This window comes from Sinohyriopsis cumingii, chromosome 6, assembly GCF_028554795.1.
Source record: "Sinohyriopsis cumingii isolate HCF-2022 chromosome 6, ASM2855479v2, whole genome shotgun sequence".
NCBI lineage: Eukaryota > Metazoa > Mollusca > Bivalvia > Unionida > Unionidae > Sinohyriopsis > Sinohyriopsis cumingii.
The window spans coordinates 55,467,292-55,491,198 of NC_142966.1; the positions used below are offsets into that span (position 1 = coordinate 55,467,292).

Sequence of the window (23,907 nt, forward strand, 5' to 3'; positions counted from 1 at the left end):
ACGTTTCAGCACAAGTACGGCACAAGGGAAACATCAGTTTTCCTTGGCAGTGGCGAGTTAAAACAGGATGGTACAAGTTGTTAGAAGCAAGACTTTACAGTTGATCAATCCTTTGTATTGTTGAATGTTGTCCAGGTTGGTCCTACGGGAAAGCTACAATATTTGCAAACATATGGATACAGTGGGTCCACCAACTTTCCACGATGCATTTAAACTTGGGATCAGTTTTCAAACGGTGATTGTACTCGTGTTGCCACGCTTCCACCACTTGGTATCCTTGCTGTTCTAACTTCAAGCGCCGCTGACAAGTGGTCTGGTACAAATCTTTCATGGTCCGTTGTAAAAACTGATTTTTAGTGTCATGTTCAGGGTAGCAGAGAGGACATCAGTGAAACAAGCAACGTTAAACTCGTACACGATCTTTAGGCTTTCTAAGTGCCAGCCATCCACTGAATGTTCCATTGGTCTTTTTGCCTCCTCCATTACAGGTATGTTGAATCAATTTGTCTTCTGTGTTGCACAAGTAATGTAACCAGGGTAGGGCTTTGACCAAGTACTGAGGTTTGACAAAATTGGTTGTTTGAGGGCTTATGACAGCCAAGGTGTTTTCGGGCATGAATCATTGGCGGTACACTAAGAAACACGCTTTGGTGATAGTGCAGGCTTCTTTCAAAGGATTGACCCCTCCATTTTCCATGAACAGTTCTCAAAATTTTCCATAGCAACGCCATAAAATGTCCACGTTGGAACAAAAATATGTTAACATTTATTCCTGAAAGTCAAAGGGGTCTGTGGCATGAGTCTGTTACCAAGCGTAGAAGGCTTTTTGTTGTTCAGTATGCATGTTGTTGGGGTCATAGTAGTAAGCCTCAGGTAAATGGGGTAGAACGATGTTTTGATTGGCTTCAGTATTGAAAAAGTGCAGAAAATATCCTTTGGTCATTTCTGTCATTCCAAACGTTTTAGGCATTCAGCTCAAAGGCATGGCTAAGTAACTCATCGAATCTTCAAACTGCACTTGTCCCACTTGTATGTAGATGAGTTTGGCTCCATTCAAAGGACTTTCATTACTTTGTTCTGTTTAACCCTTTACCTCATGCAAGCATCTTTGGATGCCTCTACTCCATTCACATGGAAGCGCTTTTGACACCTCTACTCCATTCGCATGGATGCGCCTTTTGATGCCCACTGTAAACATCGGAAGTTTTCATGATTAGAATCACAACAATGAAAGATTCAATAACTTAGGTAAAGGCTCTGATATTGATGTAGGCAGCAATTAGTTTTTGTAGTTTATCAAATTCAGATGATTTAGTCATGTAGATGCAGACGAAAAACTTGTACATTTCGAGTATGAGAAATGGCAGCTACAGTTGGTCACACTGCCTCACTGACATGACGATGAACGAGTTCTCTCAAGATTTTAAAGCACATACAAAATTCTTCCACAAAAAATAATTACACAGCTATAACAATCGAACTTTACTCTTAAATTTTTCCACACATAATAGATGTGTACCAAAAATGTAAAATGGTTAAAATTGCTGTTAAACGTAACATACACTACATTGCTTAACAGTTAACAGGCAGGCCTATGTGTATGGAGTCAAATAGGTAACAGGTGTTCTATTTATAGCACACTGCACTTTGTAACTATGCTCTATGAGCTAAAGGGTTAATGTCTCAAAAGAAACTGTCCATTGTATCCTGAGAAATTGTGTGCCTTTACCATGGCATGGCGATGGCAATCTCCATAATGTTTGATGTCCTCTTGGCTCCGGATCTCATCGCTGGGGTCTAAGATCCATTGGGCAGCAACAGCTAGCATGTTCAGTCCTCAAAAGACTTTTTCACGTCCTCCATGAATCTTGCTGCAGTGAGGTCAATGACTAAAGATAGGTTCTTGGATATACTTCTCGCACGCTCGGTGAGCCATGCAGAAATTAGGACTGTGAATGCTAGTCTCTAGCATGCATTCAAAATCGAAAAAGATGAAATTCCCTTTCTTCTGGTCATCTTCTTCCTCGTAATGTTTGGAATGGTATTTTTGAATGTAGCATTCGTGTTCAAAGTCCACAATTTTGGTGACAAATGTGACATCGTTTCTTTCCTGAACATATGTGTGCCTTGGCATTATTGGTATGTATGCCTTATCCATAAGTAGGGTGTAATGGGGGGAGAATGTCCCTGGTTTGGTTTTCGTTATCTAAGGTTGACCGCCCTCGATGTTATTGCCTGGTTCGAGTAAATATAGATATAAGTGGTGAAACTTATATGTGAAATAGAGATCTGAGTAGGTATATAGAACAAACCAACACGAGCCCCCATACATGTAAACAAACAATTTAATCAATTACATAAAAAACGCTGTGAAAATTCATTACATCAGGAATATACTCTGCTTTTAGAAATTTAAACTTTCACCGAAATACAAAGAAAATGCAAATAGATTTAAATAAAATAGCCGACCTGTTTACTGATAGATTTAGTTCATCATAGGATCGAGTGAACAGTCGAAATCAACGTCTTGTACGATTGCATAACCTGTTCATCCTCAGTTGTTCTGTTGCCACTGTAGCTGTTCAGATGCTTGGATCTCATGATGATACTTTCCACCATCCGTCTCAGGATACTCTCAGAATACGTTTCAGAAATTAATACATTGCAGGATTGCATCACAGGATTATACGTCTCACTGCGCTTCTCTCTATACTTCTCAGTATACGTCACAGAATAACATCACATCATACGTCCCAGAATAATACGTCTCAGGATTATATGTCTCAGGATTATACGTCTCAGGAGCCGTTTTCTCCCTTTTAAATAAATATAAATAGAGACGACCTAAATTTCCCGTTATTTATGAAACAGTTAATTCTTCATTATTCTCCCTCGTTATCAGATTTTATTATCAGTGTTAGATAGATGCTAAGGCTATCAATCGACTCCACATGTCCTATAATGACCCTAGTTAGTCAAATGGCTAATTCATTACGCCTTGACCTTACACATTAACACATACGTGAGGCCTGGGGTTCTGAGCCAGCCTCAATTTACACAGCAAATAAATAGGATACATCACATCAATCAATTACTAAATCATTTCAGTCAATACACTTATTCTTAATCATACGTGAAATCTTCTAAATTTGGCGAATTCACACGGATTCTCGTAATCAAATTAATTAATGTAATATATTCTTAGAACATAATTCTTATGTAAACAAGATGACAAATTCAAACAATTCGTCAAACTTATCTAAAGAAGATTAATGTATGACTTCCTATGCATAAACTCAACACAGTTAGACTTCATAAAGCAAATTATTACACGAATGTAGAAAAAAGATTCATGCAACTACAAGTAAATAACCTCAGCAAAGCATTATATATGGCATTACATGGAATTGTCACACTACCTTTGCTTTCAACGTTCCTCCCTCTAATCGGCAAATTATTTCGTTGGTTACTTTCGACAATAGTCCTCTTTGGACAACAGTTCTTTTATGAGGAATTTCTTGCAAATCCCTCAGAGCCTACTCTGGTTTCTCTTGTAGAAAAGCTTAGACTGATTAAAATTTCCGATGTGGCAATTTTTAAAACCTAGAAAATTTTGTGTGGGAAACACGCCCCTTATTTAACATAACCAATCAGAATCAAATATCTCTGCCGCCTTTTTCCAGAGGCACCAAAATCAGGGTCAGCTTGACCTGGTAGTTTGAGTAACAGAGTTTCAGCGATTTCTCAACTGTGACAGCTTTACCATGAAAAATGAAGTTTTCCTTGTCCCTAATAGTCCGCCTGGCTGTTGTATAAACAAATGCTTGATTAGGAACAAAATTCTCCCTCTAAAGGACATTACCGTACATGGTAGTATGGCGATATGATACGCGCTTGTCTCCATAAATTTAATTAATGGTTCTCTGGTCTCAACTAATGTATTCTTGTTAGATCACCAGAAATTTGCAACTTCACATAGGGCACAATTTGAGGAGTTGGCAAGCACTTTTCTGCTGTGAACCTTGTATTCAGATGTTGTTGGTAACAGGTAGGGCTGACAAAAATGCGCTGACAAGTTGTGCAATGCACTCGTCATTGTCCTTTGTCAAGACAGGATTGAGAGGCCAAAAATCCTTCACATTTCAATCCACAATGCTTGCATTTCTCTCAGTTATAGCCGTAGTCACATTTCTCACAGTAATAACTGTATCCAGGAATGGGGCAATACTGGTGATGGTATCAAAATGTTCATTGTGATGATAGATGTAAATGCAGACCTGTCAACTCTTAAGATTTTTCCATAAGTCTTAAGAAAATTACCCTTAAAATACAGACTTATGGCATAACAGCAAAAACTATGAAAAAATGATCATTAACGAAAAATCTGGAAAACGTGTTCATCTGTGTTTGATTAAATTAGTAAAAATTGGTCATGGAACCAGACTAACTTTACAGCAGTACATCAGATGCTTTGATCTGCACCTATTTGTTCAAGCGAATCATCTACATGATCAAACTGTTGATCATATAATTTTTTTAAAAAAGTGGCATCCAGCAAGCAACGCTTGTTTAAGACAAAAGGAAAAATAAGCCTCTTGAAAAGTGTTAATAATCAACACAGGAAAAATTTAAAGGAATGTTCAGATTCTTATGAATAAAAGCTGGAAGGGATACAATTATGTTTATTGGACAAAACTTGCCAATCTGAGTATGACTCGTGGTGGGAAATGAAATGGCCATCATCATGTGAAATGGAAAAAGAATTTCCAGGAATTATGTCAAGTTGAGAAACTGTAACAAGCCATTGAGCTGCATAGGGTTTGGAACTAAAATTTGTGCACTACTAGTGGTATTAATAAAGTCTGCACATACTTTTCAAACCTTTCAGTTGAACATAATGTTTATCATCACTGCTCGTTCTGAATACCAAACATTTATGTTTTCCAGCTTTACAATAGCAGTTTATGGTATTTTATTGCACCTTACTGAAAACTAGTCAAACTTACGGGGAAAAAACGACTGCCTTACTGATATGGACTCGTCAGGGTTGGCAGGTCTGTAAATGTATTTTCCATCTTTGAAATCTTTGCCTCGAAACAACAGAGATCTGCACACTTCTTGTTTGTGTACTTTAAGGGATTTGCATGGAGCTAAAGCGTCTTGCAATTTTTGCATTTCAGGAAAGTCGTAGGGTGTGTCTTTGGATAGCCCTGCTTGCTGTAACTGGAGTTCTGCTTCTCTTTGTTGTTTGGCTCCATTTTGAATAGTTTGCCAAGCTCTTTTCCATTCTACCATTTGTTCTTGTCAGCATACATTCATCCCACCATTGTCTTGAGAGTTGTTAATTCAGACGAGGCTACATTTGAAGCCTTGAAGGTCGTCCACCAATAACACCTTTTTGCATGCTGTCATTTGGGGAAGAGAAACTTGGGTTATGAACAGTGTCACTTTTCCATCGGTGATGTGAAACTTGTAGTTGGATTTATATGCTTCGAAAAGATATCTATTCTCTTTGCCATATATTTGTTTGATGTTCATCAATCTATGTATGTTGTACGTGTTATATATTTCTATGTCCCACCAGGCCAAGCATTTTAGGTTCTTTCCCCTGCTGTTTGGTCTGATTGAGGTCAGCCCCTTGCAGCATTGTTGCCAGTGACCAGTACCATGATGTCACCTCACCTGTTCCATTCCTATTGTCCTTATACAATTCCAGCCTTTTGTCCTTATATAATCCCAAGCTTTTGTCCATATAAATCTTTTACGTATACAGCCCCACAACCTTTTTGACTGGATTTTCCTTTTTCCGTATAAATCTTGTCTGTATACATCCCCACAACCTTTTTTAACTGGATTTTCCATTTTCCGTATACAGCCCCACTATACTACTATTACATATTTTCAGATGACCTGAAGACTTAAAATATATAAACTATTTTGCTTATGAAAATTTGATAGGATATATTGCAAGAATAATTTTACTGCACAAGGATTATTTTTGTTTTTGTTGTTGTTGTAGGGTTTAGAGCAATTTTTCAGCACAAGCTATACATGGCAGCCAATATAACTGGTGGAGAAAGACCAAGGAAAACCCCGGGAAGAACCACCAACCCAAGAGAAAGCTATTGGCAGGCTTTCTCACAAACCCATGTTAGCTGAGCCTGAGACTCGAACCCATGCAGAGGTGAGATGGCAGTGATCCAGAATGGTGATTGCTTTAGACCACTCGGCCACTTGGGGCCCCACTGCACAAGGAAATAAATAAGTGAATAAATAAATAAATGCTTTAACTTATATCATGAATGAATTGTAGTATGTATCAACATGTTGAAAGTATGTGATGCCATTTACTATATAGCGAAGTGGATATCTTCTGCTCCCGCTTATAAGTCTATTCCAGTTGCAAACCCATATCTGCCATCACATAATGCCAAAGCATATCTGGGTCTTTGCTATTTAGTGCAATCAATGGAACAAACAATGTAAACCTTGATCTGCAAGCCCATAATGTGACAATAGATCACAGTCGTTGTTTGCAGTTGACTTGTAAACAAGTATTTATGGTACTCATGTAAGGGGGTGGGGGAGTAAAAAAAAATTGGGGTCATCTTGATGTCCTTAAGCATAATTTTTTTTTCTATTTTGTGATGATATATTGAGAGGGTAAAAAAAAAGTCATCATGTGTTTCCTATGGGCGTTTTTCTGACAACTTGTGCATTTATGTCTCTTTTTGAACAGATAATTTGTCAAATTAATGAATTCCTCAAAAAGTTAAAATTTGATAGCTTCTTTTAAATAAATTTAAGTTTTACATTTAAATTAATGGGAGAGCGGGTTTGCTGCATTTGTTCTGCACAATGATTTTACAGAAATTTAGTAACCATAAGTGTCATGATTCAAGTGCCATTGTTCATCAGCTTGCATTCTAATGTACCATATGTACTCTTATAAGTGAAGTACAGCTGCAAATAACATAGAACCTGATATGACATATAATATGCTGCCAGATCAGTTCAGTATTGTTGGTTGTACTTTTTACTTCTAACAAAACTGCATAGAACCAGATCTTTATACAATGGCAGATCAGGGTATGTGCTGTGTGCAGCTGGACTTAAGTGAGTATATACAGTCACTGTTGACTCTAGTATTTGAAAGTATGAATTTGAAAGCTTTTTATAAAATAAAAGTGGATTCATAGTGATAAAGCAGTACATGAATGTTTGTGGTATTGTCCTTTTTTCATTCAGTCCTTCTGAGGTCATACATATGTAATAAGTACAGGAAACACCAGAGATAAAAACTTTCCACTAGCATGGTCTGTATAGGGTACCTAGAGCAGAGGTGAATGGGTGTGTATTCAGTGTTGTTACAGTGTAAGAAAAGAAACCCCATCTTTTAGTCTTGATAATATACAAAGCTCTCCCACAAAATATATTGTCATTTTATATAGGTGGCTTTTCATTGACTAAATAAATGAGTTAATTTAAGGTGTTATGACATTTTTTCCTTGTTCAGATAATGAAGGACGTTATTGATGTGTACTTTTAGAAACATGCTATGGTAGCGTTTCTGGCAGGTTGCACTCATAAATTCCTTATATCACTTTCAGATTCAACTACTTCTTGCCATATTTATTGTAATAAATACACCAGGCATATGAAATTGTCCAAGGGGGGCAATCGGTTTGGTACATTTCAGTCACTGTTTTTGCTCTCAGTTAAAAAGGCCATTGGTGCATTAACAAGGTACCTTTTATTTCTCATCTCGAGTTCATGATTCAACAGTGCATTTAGAGGGCACATTGTTTTTCTTATTGTGTCAGAGTTATAGGATTTAACTTTAACACTTACCATGGTTGACAAAGAGATTGTCCATTTCAGGTTAGTTACAGTGAATGTAATCTGCATAGAATCTGGTGATATTATCATTATAAACTTGAATGGGTAACATACTTAGTTAAACTTGGACGTTTTGCAGGCTTTTAGTAAATCTGATTTTACATTGGAAAGGTGAATAGAGTACAATGACGATTAATAAGAGTTGTTCAGTTCTCTTCTCTATAAACTGGATCACATATGTCTTCCCATACTTATAAAGTACATTATTTTATATTAAAATTTTGGTGACTTATAATGTTGAATTTATGATGAAGGTACAAAGATTAAACATCAGTGTTGTGAATTAAAGTATCCATGTTGTAACGTCTCCAGCAAAATAGAGACTTGTTTCAGAAATGCAGGAGATATTTTCTGCCATATAATTCAGCCAGTGGCATCTCTCTAAGCTGATTTTTATTTATGAGAGATGGGACCAAAAATAAGAAGAGCAGTTCATTTTAGGCATGACATTTTAAATAAAACATGAAAATGTTTAACAAAACCTCGTCATTTTAAAAACATTCTCCTCCATGCGCAGTATTTTGTTGATACATTTCCTCTCTCATTTCTGTATCACTCTGATGTACCATCTATAATATCGCCTATTGCAGCTTGTTAGCTTATTACCAGCAAGTACTATATATAAGAAACAAAATATAAAAAAATTATTTCTAGTATGCTAACTTGTCAAGTTTAAATAAAAACAAACAAAACCATTTACTGGTATTACAGTGTAATTTGTATAAATTAAGTCAGATGCTAGACAAAAAATGCAAGAGAACCTGTCTTGAAAGACCACTCCTCCTGTCAAAGACCATGATTTCTCAAGATGGGTGGTCTCTCATGATAGATAATAGCACTGTGTAATCTCTATACTGAAAATTGGGACTTGCAAGACAGGTGGTCTCTTGTAGCAGTTGTATTTTCAGACAGGTGTTACACTGATATTTTAATTGTGTTTTCTTATCACAATGTAAGGATTTTGAAATCATTTTGGTTATTGGGAAACAATTTGGAAATTGCGGTGAATGTGCAACAAGCAGTATCACTTTGAGGTAATTACTGGTCAGACATTTGCCTATCTGCATGCTTGATTTTTAGGTTGCTTCTCTTGATTTTTACCATGCTTCTGCTCATTCAAATTTTAGTCAGTCAATACTTTACATCTAAAATTTTATTCTTCCCATATTCAGGAGATAGCATCTTCCAGGTGGCTATGTCAGAGAGAGACCAAAATTGCAGGAGACTCCTGCAGATTCAGGAAATATAAACATGTCCTTGTTCGTCTTTTCACTTAGAGGTTATGCTGTCTAATTTAACCATAATTGATACACTGAATTAACCATAAAGCACTAATGCTGCCATTTATCATAAATTTCACATCTCTTCCAGTGTAACTAAAGTTTGGAAGGAAGGAAATACTTTTTTTAAAGCTATCTGACATAAACTGTTTGAAATAATCAAGATGTTAGATTTGAAAGATGTTCAGATGCTCATTTTAGAGTTAAGAGGTGTTACCCCTTGATTCAGCCAACAAAATCGCTCATAATTCCGATCCTTTTTCAGAGTGCTCCAAAGTAGTGATGTGATACATTCAACAAATTCCATTAGTGACTAAATAATAATCAACAACATTTGCATGTTGCACACACATTGATTTAAGAGTGAATAAGGAGGCAGGTCCACTTTTTTTAGTAAATCTGAGAAGAAAAAGCTTGCATTAGATAAAAATAAGAGTCTTGTGAATATTTGTGATAAGTTGATGCACTGAAATATACATTGAAGAGAGAACTTGGGCTGAAGATAATCTGACATAGTGTGGTGTTTGCTTCTTATGCTTACAATGTCATCAAATCTTGTGTGCCAGCTTTCAGGTGAAATTGGTTGACCCATGGATATCACCAATCAACATTAGATTCATTCCTACATGTATGGAAAATGGCAGGGTGTATTAGTTTGAGAGAGAAATTATATAGCTGAAATTGTGATGAAACTTCAATATTATCTGGTTTTAATTGAACACAGCGATGTTTAGGACCAATATCTTTCAAGATTCTGTATTATTCAAATGATTTGGCACATATGATGTTTTGCACATAACAGCAGCATTGGGGCTGTTGTTGTTGTTGTTATAGGGTTTAACACCATTTTTCAGCATGAGTTAGGCTACACATGGCGGCCAGTATAACTGGTGGAGGAAGAACCTTGGAAAACCCCAGGAAGAACCACTGACCCACAAGAAGCTACTGGCAAGCTTTCTCATTTACCCATGTTAGCCAAGCCTGAGACTCGAACCCACGCAGAGGTGAGATGGCAGTGATCCGTAATGGTGAGCGCTTTAGGCCACTCAGGGCCCCACGTTGGGGCTGTAATGGATATGCCAATTTAATCTTGCAGGACATGCTAAGTATATGCTAACTAATTTAGTATTAATGGATGTGCTAATTTAAACTTAAAGGATATATGCTGTATATATTAACCTTACAAGATATGCTATGTAATTAACCTTACAAGATATGCTATGTAATTACCCTTACAAGATATGCTATCTAATTAACCTTAAAGGATATGCTAATTAACATTACATGATATGCTATGTAATTAACCATACAGGATATGCTCTCTAATTTAACCTTAAAGGATATTCTAATTAACCTTACTTAAAAGTACAGTATTTATTTATTTATTTATTTATTTATTTATTTATTAGAAACAGTTCTGTCATTTGATATGAATGAAATTGTCCTGAGTTTTCAGGTAAATTATGTAATCCTGCTGTAATATATGATGACAACAGGTACACTCAAGTACAACAGGTACACTCAAGTACATATATGGACCAAATTTCATATATCCAGTAAATACCTAGTTTTCATGGATATGGAACACTTCAGTGCAATTCATGCCTTCAGTCATCAAAACCTTTCATACCACCTTTACCTTTTGATGTACTCTTACTAAAGTTGTCAGTACTGTCATAATTGATAAAGGGGTTGATTATTGTGATAATGTAAGGATATGATCAAGGTAAGATTGTTAAATTAGCTCACATTTGTTATGATGAATTATCATGTTAAAATAATTAGTCAATCAGGAAATAAAACAAAATTTAAAGTTAGAGATGTACCCATGTTTTTTTGTTTTTCTTACTTTGCTAATTATTTTAAAGCCAAATATTACCACTCTCTCAGACACATTATGTTTCTCCCTTGCTATAGCAGAAATTTGGGGAGACATTTTGTTGTTATATTTAGTCATATTCAATGTAATAAATTGATTTTACACTCGTGCTAAAAGATTTGGGCACAAAATTCAAAATCCAGTGTAAAATGGATTCATTTATCCAGCAGTCAGTGAAACAGGTCATCATGCCATTGAACAATTGCATTGACTAGCAAGCATGACAGGCTTCACCTATTTGTGCATTTTTTTAAAACTTTACTGACCTACTTTATTTTCTCAGATTTTTAAAACTTCAAGCTTGTATAAATGACAGAGACCATGTGGCAAGGTTTCTAAAATTTAATTCGTGGATTATTCTTGGATTATTTTTGGTGTTGATTCTTAAAACTGTAAGTTCTTATTTTTTCATTTTTACAGTGTTTTTCCTGGGAAATAAATTATTTGTTACCTTTTTCAAAGCTTGTTGTTTTCACTCTTCTTTTGTTACTGTTTATTAGAGCCAAAACACATAACATAAGAGATGGATAATATTATCCATTTGTTTTACTTATGTTCCATATTGTTCTTTCCATTTTTCTAGCATCTGAACATATGAACAGTATTTTCTTTCTCAGTATCAGTTTTATTTTCTATTTTTTGTACATATTCAATATGTGCAAAATAAATATCTCTTCTTTTTCTCCCATCCTTTCCAGATATCTTTTTTCCATGAAAACTTATATACAGAGTACTCTGTCCATTTTATCATTAATTTCTTATCTCTATCTCTGTTTATTATATATCCATGTACAAATCAAAGGAGGAGGTATCCAAGAAGCAATGAACAAGGTCATGTCTTGCACAGTTATTATTTGATTTATATGAAAAATATACTGGAAATAATATATTTCATATAAAGGAGACTGGTCTGTATACCGGTATAAATTGTTGCACCTTAGTTAAGCTCTCAAGGGGACATTTTATGTGCCTGTGACTGCTGTGACCATGATATGGGGATTTGTTTCATGTATTGGTACACTAGCAGTTTGGAGTGGGACAATGTACACAAGTATCTCTCTCTCTCTTTGTGTGTGTGTTTATATATAAATATATATATATATATATATATATATATATATATATATATATATATATATATATATATATATATATATATATATATATGCATGCACACACACACATGTCAGGATCTTCCTAGGTCAGAAATAGCTTAAAAAAATAATGCTAAATTTGGGGGGGGGATGGGGGACATTTGCAACTTGAAGCAATCATACAAATTTGATGGTCCATATATTTCTGAATATTGCTTTGGACCAAAATAAATGCAATATTTCAATTGATAATATAGTGGTCTCATTCTAAAATTGATTCATTTTAACTGTATCTCTTAAAGGTTCTTGCAAATTAGCACCAGCCCATCTCTGGGATATTTCTACTTGTCGGTAGTACAGAAATCTACCTGGAATGGGCTGGTGTTAATTTGCAAGAAACTATAACAGATACAGTTCAATATATATATATATATATATATATATATATATATATATATATATATATATATATATGGTTATAAAGTTTATAAAATTATTGTTTATTTTTACAAACCAGTTGTATTTGGTACAAATTAATTTTGAACATTACAGTTATAATTATGATCCTTTTTTCACATGCTTGACATGTGTCACATGGCCAAATTGGATGTTGTAAAATAATTTTGGGCCAAATTCAATGTTTGTAAAAAAAATGGATTTAAAAAGAAAATAAAAATGTCATTTTTAGTTATTTACTAGTGTTTGTGACTGTGTTAAGTACATATATTCCTTTGTAAGACACATAATCGTCCAAAGATTTTTAGGAGAGCAGTTGTTTGTATTATATGTAATTTCTCAAGTGAGATAAATATTTTGTATGTTGAGTAATGTGCATTATGTTTATCGTTTCTCTGATAAATATCTTGCCAGGGTGTTGGCATCTAGCTGAAGTTTCCCTGCCTGTTTTATCAATAGTGTTGCTCAGATGCGTTGTAGGTTTCAGTGTCAACACTTCCTATTTCTACCAACAAATTCTCTAATATCAACACAATGTCTCTTGCAGGGTGGTGGCTATAATGTAAGCTTAATCATCTCACTTTAGTTACAGTTCTATGTTACAACTTACTTATCAAATAACGTTAACAGAAAATTCATCTACTATAAGGTATTGACCATTGAATTTTCAGGGGTGGGGCATTAAATTTCCCTTGAGCCGAGATATTTTATTTTGTTTTATCTCAAAATAATTGATTTTCTTTTTCTTAAGATAATATAATGGATATAATATGGTATTATTTTGCTATAAATCAAAGCAAAATATTTTTTCAGCTATTCATAGATGTAAATTTTTCATGCCTCTGCCCTAGAGCTTTAAATTGCTAGTCCCTAATATAGTTGCAGTATACTCTGGTATGTAGCAGTGTATGCTAATAAGTAACACTGTATAAAATTTGTTGTGATATCCAGCTCTAACGTATATAATCAGAAGTCTATCCTCTGCTGTTGGACATTGGCTTGTTTGTGGTAGAAAAGGAGAAATATCAGCTAGAGTGACCATAATAATATCTTTATGAACACTGTTCAGTTATGTGTGTGCGTGATTTAGATTTTTAACATAGTCTTAACAATTTTCCAGTCATATCGCTATGATGTTTGCAGTGTGGCAGTTTAAAGTGGTCTAGCACTGGGGCATGATGCTGCAGACATGTAGCATGATGTCCCACCCAGTCACATTATCCTGACACCAGGCCGACTAGTCCTAACACTAACCTCTTAATGCAGAGTACCATTTTAGTTAGTCTTTGGTATGACTTGGCCTAGGTTCGAACCCATGACCTCTCGCATCCAGAGCGGATGCTCTAACCACTAGGCCACCAGAGCGGTGTATTCAGTTATGTATCCTTAGAGCAATTTCAGTCTATAAAGAAAGTAAAATATTAGTAAAATAAATTCATTAGCAACTATATAATATGGTAAAATAAATCCAGTAGCAACTATATAATATGGTAAAACAAATTCATTAGCAACTATATAATATGGTAAAGCATATCTATAAACAAAATGTATAATACCATGTTTTAACTGGAAAAACTGGAAGTTCAGATCACTGCATACACAGGAGTTTGATGTTTCTAACATAAAAAAACAATTAAAAGTTAAGAAAAAGATGAAATACATGAATCAGTACTCAATGATATGGATACATATACTTGTATATATTTATAAATAAAGGTATTTTGTTTTTTTTTGTAATTCTTGTCATGTTTTACGCATTAAACCTTAAACTCGCGTGCTGCATTGGTGTGATATGATTTTTTTCTGAAGAATGTTTAGCTTCTGGGGCCAGATATTATGAGTGATTTTGAGTAACTACTCAATGAGGAAAAGATAAATAATTGATAGACATATGTCATTGTATTAGCTTCATCTGCCTTGTCAACACTTTTTTAAACATAGAAATAAGAGTATAGCTTTTTGCCACTTCAGCTACTGAGTAACGTATATGTTCATTACATTGTGTTTGGTAAACAAGGGCTGACTTGAAACATTTAAATTGCTTTGACTGTCAAAACTGGTAATCTGCTTGTGCTTTGGACATGACAAACAAAACATCACAGCAAGTGTTTTTATTATAGCTCAGCCGTGAAAACAGGTTCAGCCAGTTGCTTAATTTTCTTTTCTTCTTCAGATTAAAATTTTCATTCTGATACCTTTTTTACTTATTCATTATGAGTCATGCTATGCATGGTAACTCTAATGCATACATACATACATCTGACACACACAACACTTGCAAACCCACACACACATCATTTTAAACCTTTAAAAAAATTTTTAAACATGCAAAAATTCCATTTCTACTGCAAGGTCACTGAGCAACTTAAATTTTCCAATTTTGACATTATTGAGGTTAGCATGTAGATATGGAGCATTTGCCATGTTGCTGAAAGGTCAGTCGTTGATCCTTTTGTTTTATTTTACTTTGCAATTAGCTGTGTATTAATGTAATCTGTTGCCACTAACTTGAGCCAAATTCTGCACAATCAGTAGGTAAACAGAGGCTAATGCTACTCTGATGTTTACAAACATTAGTCTCCATTATAAATATCATTCTTTTCACCATTACCATTAACACCCATTTGTCCTGGGTGTGTCTTGGTCCAGGACTAAGTTGGGTGTGGATGGTTCGGAAGTTCCATTCGCTGCCACAAGGTTGTGGTGTGATTAGATAACAGAGACAAACAACCCAGGTGGAACTTTGGCTTCAAGAAACAGACACTTTCCCTTTCATCCAAAGTCAGGAACCTGCATATATCCGAGATTTCTGGTCCTCTAGGCAGAATAGATATTAGCTGTCCTCTGAGCATCCGCTGGTGTAAACACTGTCATTTGGGTCAGTTTACTCATCTGTTGTTTTAATGGTGAATTAATTACGTGCTATCTGTTTAACTGATTATAGCTGATTATAAATAGATCATGGTGATGTGACACATTCCGTTACAGCTAGGAAATTCTGACCCTGACACGTGGAGGGCAACTGGAGACTGGGAACAGTAATTGACCAATAGTTGTCCAGGGTTTGGTTCTTGCCTAACTGGGTGTGGATATAGTGTTGAGTTTGGTGTGGTCTAGGGCATATACTTCAAGGTGGTGGCAGTTTAGCCATTTTGTGGACTTAATCATATGGGAATTACAGATTCAATCAGTTGATTTTTTCAGTGAAGAATTATTTGGTTGAATGGCCTGATGATTGGGAAGAATATTTGAATTGAACACAGTATTTACTATAGACAATTCACATTTCCTTTAAAGATCTTATGTGCAGAATATTTGTGAACAAGTCATATCGACGGATCATATTCAGACACCTGATTCAAATTTTTAAACAATTTTGCCATCAGCTTTGATCATGATTGGAAAATTTGCTGTGCCACCCGAGATTAGATTTTCATCTCACCCCTGGATGCTGGTATGTATTTGTTTTTTTAATTTGCAAAAATTTTGGAAGTTTTTTTTTGGTTTTCATTGGTTAATAAGAGAAAGGAAGTCATAACTATCCAGTTCTTTGGCTTACCAATATTTCATAGTGGCATGAACTACACTCAGTCCAGTACTCTTTTATAAGAAGGAAAACAAAAGACAAAGAAAAGATGTGTAATCCTCAAGGGCTTTTCAGAGCTAACTAATGCAGAGTCAGAATGACCAAGTTTTATTAATTTTAAATTCATCTAACTTGTAGAATTGTTAAGCTATTGAAATCTACATTCATTCTGTACAAATTTCCAGGTGGCTTCAAGGAAATATCATGTAACTTAATCCCTCTTGTTTTTTTAACCCACTTTTCATTATGATATTATGCACTGAACCCTTTGACTTCTTCTGTCTTGAAGCCCAAATGCACCCTCCTGAATGAAGTAAAAGGCTACTAATACAGGCAGGAGCAGCATTTTTCTTAGTGGATAGCATGCCAGACTAACGACCAAAAGGGTGTTGGTTCAGATCCCACTTTCAGATCATTCTGGACTAGTTACCATGCATTGTCCTTGAGCATTAGACACTTTACTCAAATTGCTTTGGTACTAAATAATCTACTTACATTGCTGTACCACAAAATACTGAACCAAGCCAATTCAGTAACTAGTGTTCACATTAATTTTATGTCTCACCACAAATTTGGTAGGGATAAAAAGTTTTACTCTTGCTCATCCATCCATCTGGTTAAGCTTTTTGTTTAGAATTTTCTGCATTTGCATTCCATTAACAAATGTTTAGTATCACCCACTACTAATTTAAATTGATGTGGCTTAGAACAAAGGTCATCCAAGTTACCATATTTGACCTTAATGTAAATTTGATGAGAATTAGAGCAAAGGTTGTCCAAGTACTATTTGACCTCTATGTAAATTTGATGAGGCTCAGAACAAAGGTCATCCAAGTTGCCATATTTGACCTTAATGTAAATTTGATGAGGCTGGAACAAATGTCATCCAAGTTACCATATTTGACCTTAATGTAAATTTGATGAGGCTCAGAACAAAGGTCATCCAAGTTGCCATATTTGACCTTAATGTAAATTTGATGAGGCTGGAACAAAGGTCATCCAAGTTACCATATTTGACCTTAATGTAAATTTGATGAGGCTCAGAACAAAGGTCATCGAAGTTGCCATATTTGACCTTAATGTAAATTTGATGAGGATTAGAGCAAAGGTTGTCCAAGTTACCATTTGACCTTAGTGTAACAACATGAAGAGAGTTCTGTCACATTTGTCAAGTTTTGGCAAAAGCAACACCTTGTATTAAAATTTCGAACAACCCTTTTAACTTACTGAGATCCTAAAAACCAATGATATACCCTAGCAATATTGGACTGAAGAATAACACTACCTTCTTAAGGCTCAGCTTTGTTTAGTGAAGCATTTTGCTTTAACTGAAGGCATTATCTCTGTTTTTCAGATTATTTTTAGAATAATACATAATTTAGAAGTTATTCAAAAAAGATTTATTAATTTCTTTTACAGATGTGTATAGAATATATAAATAGCCTTCACACCCATCTCCTTGACAAAATTTTGAGATCAAGCATTGGCAAGTTGCCTTCTGTTGAATTTCATTCAATTTTTTCCCCCCATTTATCTTTTCCTGTTTCATTTTAAGAGTACACAGGAATCTTAATATATTTTATAATTTTATTTTTTTAAACATTTTTGTATGTCTTAGAAACTGTAATAAATAGCTGTTCATTAATTGAGAAAATACATTTATTAAATTATAAACAAATATTTTGGGGGAATAAAATACTTTCATAATCAAAGGAATGATGAAAGATTCAAAAGATACATTTTTTCATTAAGTAGGTTGCAAACTGAATGATGTCTTATAGGAATAGTTTGAATTGTGCAGAACTTTTAATGCTATTAAGATAAATGCCAGATGTAGAAAATCCACGTGAAGGGCAATAATCTGTCAGAATGGAAGCTTTATTAATTGTCAAATTTTCATTTAGGACTTCATGTTGTAAGAATGATTTTAGGGCAACCCATTAGAAGTGCAAAGCCAATTCAGGAGAATTATCAAAAACAAGGTTTTCAAGATGGCTGTCAATACAGCTACATTTAATCTCAGATAGACCCCATTTATATTGGGGACTAACTACATGTTGAGTACATGTTCATGGAATATTTTTACTGAGTTCCCAAGGTGGTTTTTGATAAGCTGGAAAAGGTGTGCTTGTGAATGAAGTGTTTATAAGGTCTTAACATATTTTTAAAAAGGTAGTCAAGGAAAAGTTTTGGAATTTTTTTAGACATAGGTTAAGCATCACATACTTAGTAAAAACTTATTTCACTATCTTTCAACTTAAATTTTGACCAACTAGTTTTAAAATTTTGGTCTTGGAATTTACCTCTCTGAAACATTTGGGTAATTGCACCACCCATCAATCAGCATAGAGTATAATCATTTCTTTCATTTGACCCCTTGCTGGGTCAGGGATGTAGAATAGGCCTGATGCACCCTCCTGCATGTATTAAGATTTGGCTGAGAGATGCATGGGCCAAATTGTCTCAGCGGCTGAGTGTTTACCATGCTAGATTCATGACTTTAAAAGTGCAGCTTTTTTTAAAAATCCTACCATTGAATCAGTGCTATTGTGGTGTGCTCTTGGCATGGCACATTACTTCAATTGCCTTGGTACTAAATAATCTACTTGTGTTGCTGTGCTGTAAACCCCAAAACCAACCCAAATGAGTCTTTCACTTTAAAAAAAATTAGAATTGTTCTGCAGAATGTTGCTGCATTTTTGGAGTTGTGGCATTGCACAGAAAACTTTAACATTGAGATGTTGCTTGTTGCCAATATCAGCACTGCTTTTTCTTCTTTTTTCTCCAAAGAAGGCAGGACAAAAATTGTGGTAATCGACACAGCATTTTGAAGTATCTGTTGACTATTTTCATCAACATATGACAATAAATGTATAAAAGAGCTTAAATTGCATATGTTATTGACTGTCATATATACTCACTTATAAGATGAATCCAACTGCAAACAAGAAAGATCCTGATCTGACATAACATAATGTGCCTGCAGATCAGGATCTATGTTGTTTGTTCTACTGATTACTCCTAACAAACTGCACAGACGGAGATCTTCTGGCGCATTATGCAACAGCAGATCTGGGTCTGTTCAGTTTACAGTTGGACCCTGATATAAGCGCATATGTACAGTACATTGGTGACCCACTGGAATCAGACTGCCTTATTCATGACCAAGTAAAACACATGAAGTGCAAGTAAACATTCACACCATAGTGAGTAGTTAGATTGGTCAGTGGGTCATTGGAATGTCTGTTATAGGATAGTTGATGGATAGGCACATAACTTATGCACCTCTCCACCTGAGATAAGTTTTCACTCACATCTTTTGTAATATCATAATATTTTCAGCATTTTGAAATGCAGTATGTAGATATGTTGTAGTGTTTTGTGGCACCTCAGCACAATAAAGGCAATATAATGTCAACTAAAGGAAGAGTTCAAAATTATTGAGATGCACGAACTATTTTAATTCGATGAGTCATCAAAACATTTCTTATAAAATTAATTTGTAGCAGAATGGCATAGTATATTTTCATTGGCTTCTAAATAGAGCATTTGCTGGCAAGAGTTGTGTAAAATACGTATCCTCGTGGACTCCTCTTTGTCTCTAAGTTCCAAAATCTGTGCCTAAGGAGTCAGGTCCCAGTGTTAAAAGAGCATCTTTGCGTGCCAAAGGTTCTGATATGATGACCCTATCTACACCTTGGCAGATCAAATGGGTATATTGGCGCTTAGTCCTAGCAACATCTGTTGGATTTTGTGAGTCGCTTCCCTTAGTATGTAATACCAAGTAACCAGTAGCATGGAGGTAATTGACCTAAAAATAATATTTTGTAAGTTTAACATCTAGAGTATGACTACATACCAAATAGAGGCCATTACATGTCTATCTGAGTGAAATGTATTTGTGCAAACATGGACTGGCAGTGGAAAATTGCTTATTTATTAGTTCATACAAGTTGTCTCAATTGTTTAGGAACAGTGTTCAGATTTAAATAACTTAATTTTGACTGGATGCGACCAGAAGCACAGAAATGTCTGCTTGATACGCCAAGGTGTAGATAGTGATATCATATCAGAACTTTGGCTAACGAAGGTTAAGAAGAAATCCAGGTGCCAAATTTGATCACATGTTCCAGTTCATCTTTTTATGCTCAGTAAGTGAATTCATATGATTAATGGGTGGTGGAAAGCATTGTTTTAAAGTTGTGAATTGGGAGCTATGTCTCTGAGGGGTTGGAATGGATCCCATGATCAATGTCAATTGCATACATAAATTTTTTTGTCTTGTATAGGTGGTGTCAGCATCTCATTAGTTTATGATCTAGAGTCCAAGTCCCAGAGAGAGAGTTTGAGAATATTGGTCATGGAATTTACCTCGCTCTAGCCATCAATTAGCATAGACAATACTTATTTTTAGATCATCATTTCTCTCAATTAACCCACTGAAAGACCCTGGGATCCCAGTCTAATATGTGTTGAACACACATGCAAAGTCTCAGGCATGCGAAAAAACAGCTTGGGTATTATTTTAAATTTATATAGAATCACCCCAGCAACTTTGACCCACCCCATGTATGAGATCAGGTTTTTGAATGTGATGACACACCCTATTGACCAATAGTACTATCATTAATCCATGTTTCTTGTGTCGGGCTTGAGCAGTATAGGAGGAGTTCAGGGTGATGCCACACACAGACAGATGGATGGACCATATTACAATATCTTCTTTGAAAGCATGAGAACAATTGTAATTGTAATTGTGACCACTTCACAACAGTAGTCATTTTTTATGCCAAAAATAATCATAGCACTGTAGATAGTACTATATATACTTGCCTATAAGTTAAGTCAAACTACAAACGACAAAGATAATGCACATGCAGATCAGGGTCTGTTTTGTTTTACTGATTACTCCTAACAAACTGCATAGACCCAGATCTGTGGTGCATTATGTGATGGCAGATCTAGGTCTGTGCAGTTTGCAGTTGGGCACGTCTTGTGAGTATATATGGTAAATATATCTACAAATCCTGAGAAATTAAGAAATCAATCATTTAGAATAAACATACCAACAGTTTGCCTTTAGAAATGGTTAAAATGGTTTTTGTTAAATAGAATGGGGCAAACATGTAACCTACAGCATCTAGATAGTGAATAAATCACGTGTGTTTGATTATTTCATTAAATTTAAGTTAGATTTCTCATCCATATTGACCACTTTGGTGGCCTAATTGGTTAGAGCATCCACTTTGGATGCAGGAAGTTTTTTGTTTGAAGCCCAGCCAAGTCATAGCAAAATCTAAAAAAAAATGGTACTTGCAGCTGCCTTGCTTGTTTGTTGTTGTTGTTCTAGGGTTTAATGGCATTTTTCAGCACAAGAAAGGCTATACATGGCGGCCAGTATAACTGGTGGATGAAGAACCCTGGGAAACCCCGGGAAGAACCACTGACCGACAAGAAGCTACTGGCAGGCTTTCCCATGTACCCACGCTAGCCAAGCATTGGACTCAAACCCATGCAGACAGAGGTGAGATGGCAGTGATCCAGAATGGTGAGTGCTTTAGACCACTCGGCCACTCAGGGCCCCGCCTTGCTTGGTGCTCAGCATTAAGAGGTTAGCATGAGCAGGGCTGTAGAGAGTGATCACGGTCCCTGGGGTAAGAAACACCCTGCTCTCTCCTAGTTCTTGTTAAAGCAAAATATTTCATTTATAAAATTGAAAACTTGTCCAGTCTGGGTCCCCTTATGGACCTGGTTGCCTCCCCCCTCCCCCACGTTTTGTTGGCCCTGAGCATGAAGACTAGTCGACCTGGTGCCACCATATTGTTACTGGGTGGGGCATAATACTACATGTCTGTGGCATGTTGCCCCAGTTAGACATCACCATAAACTGCCACACTGCAGACATCATAGCGATATGACTAAAATTGTTCAAGTTACATTAAAATTTTTGAAAAACCACGCAAACACTGTTCCTTGTTTCTTGCATGCACTAAGAAGATTTCATAAATTTCTTGTATGCATATAAAGAACAAACAATTTTTGGTTATTCAACAATTAACTCTGCCACTGTTGTAGCAACAGATTACTTTTGTCTGGCATGGTTCTTGTTGTGGGCTTAACACTGTGTTTCAGCACATGATAGGATATACATGGTGGCTGGTATATCTGGTTGAGAAAGAACCCAGGAAGATACTGGAAAGAACCACTAACCCACAAGAAGCTGCTGTCAAGTTTTCTCACATATACATGTTGGCTGAGCCCAGGACTCGAACCCATGTGGACAGAGGTGAGATGACAGTGATCTGTAAAAGCAGGTACCCTAGACCACCTGGCCACCAAGTGCCCTAGTCAGGCATGGTTAAAATGAGGTTTGCTAAAAAGATGGATACATACATGTTTCCAACAGTGACACAGTTCAGATATGCACGCTTGTACCCAGCACTGTCTTTTGCGCATGAGTAAGAGAGAAAAATGTGCAGGTAGCATTTTTTTTTGCTTACAGTGTCAGCTGTACTGGGGCATATAATTAACATACTGTTCTTGGCTGGGATGCCCTTGTAATTGTTGTTTCATTCAGTATAAGATTTGATGAGTAATGGTTTATATACTTATCAGTTTGACTGAATCCAGCATGCAACTCTGTATTTTATACAGCATTGTATTGGTGTAAACAAAACATGCAAACAAAATGTTAATAAGCATTCTGCATTTTCCTCCACTTTTGAATGTAGTTTCATTGGTGCTTTACTTAGTCCTAGATAATGCTTTAATTTTTTCCTAACGGGTAGTGTGTTGATCAAACCTGATTCAAGAATTTCACCTTCATAAATATAATACAGACTTTTATTTCACCTCCCTTAAACAGCAACTTTAAGTATCCATGCAGTGAGTCGGTGCATGTGTGTGTGTGTGTGTGTGTGTGTGTGTGTGTGATTTTATGTTAATTGTCTTTTAATAACTTTCAGAACTGTTTTTCTTCAATTCTTCCTCAATTTGAGGGTGTGTAATATAGATGACCTTGTTTTAATTTTCAGGTCAAAGTTTTGAACATTACCTGATTTTTGTTCTTAAAAAAATTGTAATACACGTTAATAATTAAATTTGAGATTAAAAAGAATAAATATTAGACATACCAGTACCTACAAAACCATTTACTTGGTTATGCAGGCCAGATATGGTTATGGTAGCTTTTTTCTTCTTTTTTTATTGCAATTGTACATGCTAAGCTTTGTAGACTAAATGAATAATCAAAATAATAACAAAGATGTGTGTGTGTCTCTCTCCCCCCTGCTGACAGAGTACAAATTACTCACCTCACCACTATCTAGTTGGTTTGAGTCTCAGATATACTGGCTGCAAATGCAAGGTCTATCTTGTACTGAAAAATGGTGTTAAAACTATCAAACCGAAACTCTTTCTCTCATCCGATTTGTAAACATTTTTTTCCCATTCATTATGCATTACTTTGATGAACGCCATCCAGGAGTGTGAAATTTATCCTATAAGATATTATTTGTTTTTACTTTGGTGCATATCATGTGTATTATTTACCTTTTTTAAGATGGGGATTTGAGTATGTGTCATATGATCCATTATGGGTCTTTCAGGAAGTAGTTTAGGTTCTGATCTGATCTGTTGATATATATTGCAGTGGTTAATCGGGGTTTATGCAGGTTGAAGAAGGATGGTATTATTAGCGGTTATATATGGTAT

General features: G+C 35.5%; 1 protein-coding gene and 1 long non-coding RNA gene across 4 annotated transcripts in view; one reads left to right on the plus strand and one right to left on the minus strand.

Moving 5' to 3' along the window:
- LOC149796968 (uncharacterized) overlaps positions 1-23,907 on the plus strand; it is a 167,933-nt gene that overhangs the window by 31,705 nt on the left and 112,321 nt on the right. The window contains exon 1 of one of the 3 annotated variants that reach the window (XM_089961653.1): positions 22,454-22,480. The exons of the other annotated variants lie outside the window; for them this stretch is intronic. Within the exon in view, the coding sequence (XP_089817779.1) occupies positions 22,469-22,480 (12 nt within the window). The 5' untranslated portion in view covers positions 22,454-22,468. Of the gene's footprint in view, positions 1-22,453; positions 22,481-23,907 lie in introns of those variants that run through there. 3 annotated transcript variants of the gene reach the window in all.
- LOC149796969 (uncharacterized) lies at positions 2,328-23,714 on the minus strand. The gene is made up of 2 exons (XR_016421758.1): positions 23,508-23,714; positions 2,328-2,816 (listed from the first exon to the last, which is right to left on the minus strand). It is a non-coding gene; the product is annotated as an uncharacterized LOC149796969 (long non-coding RNA).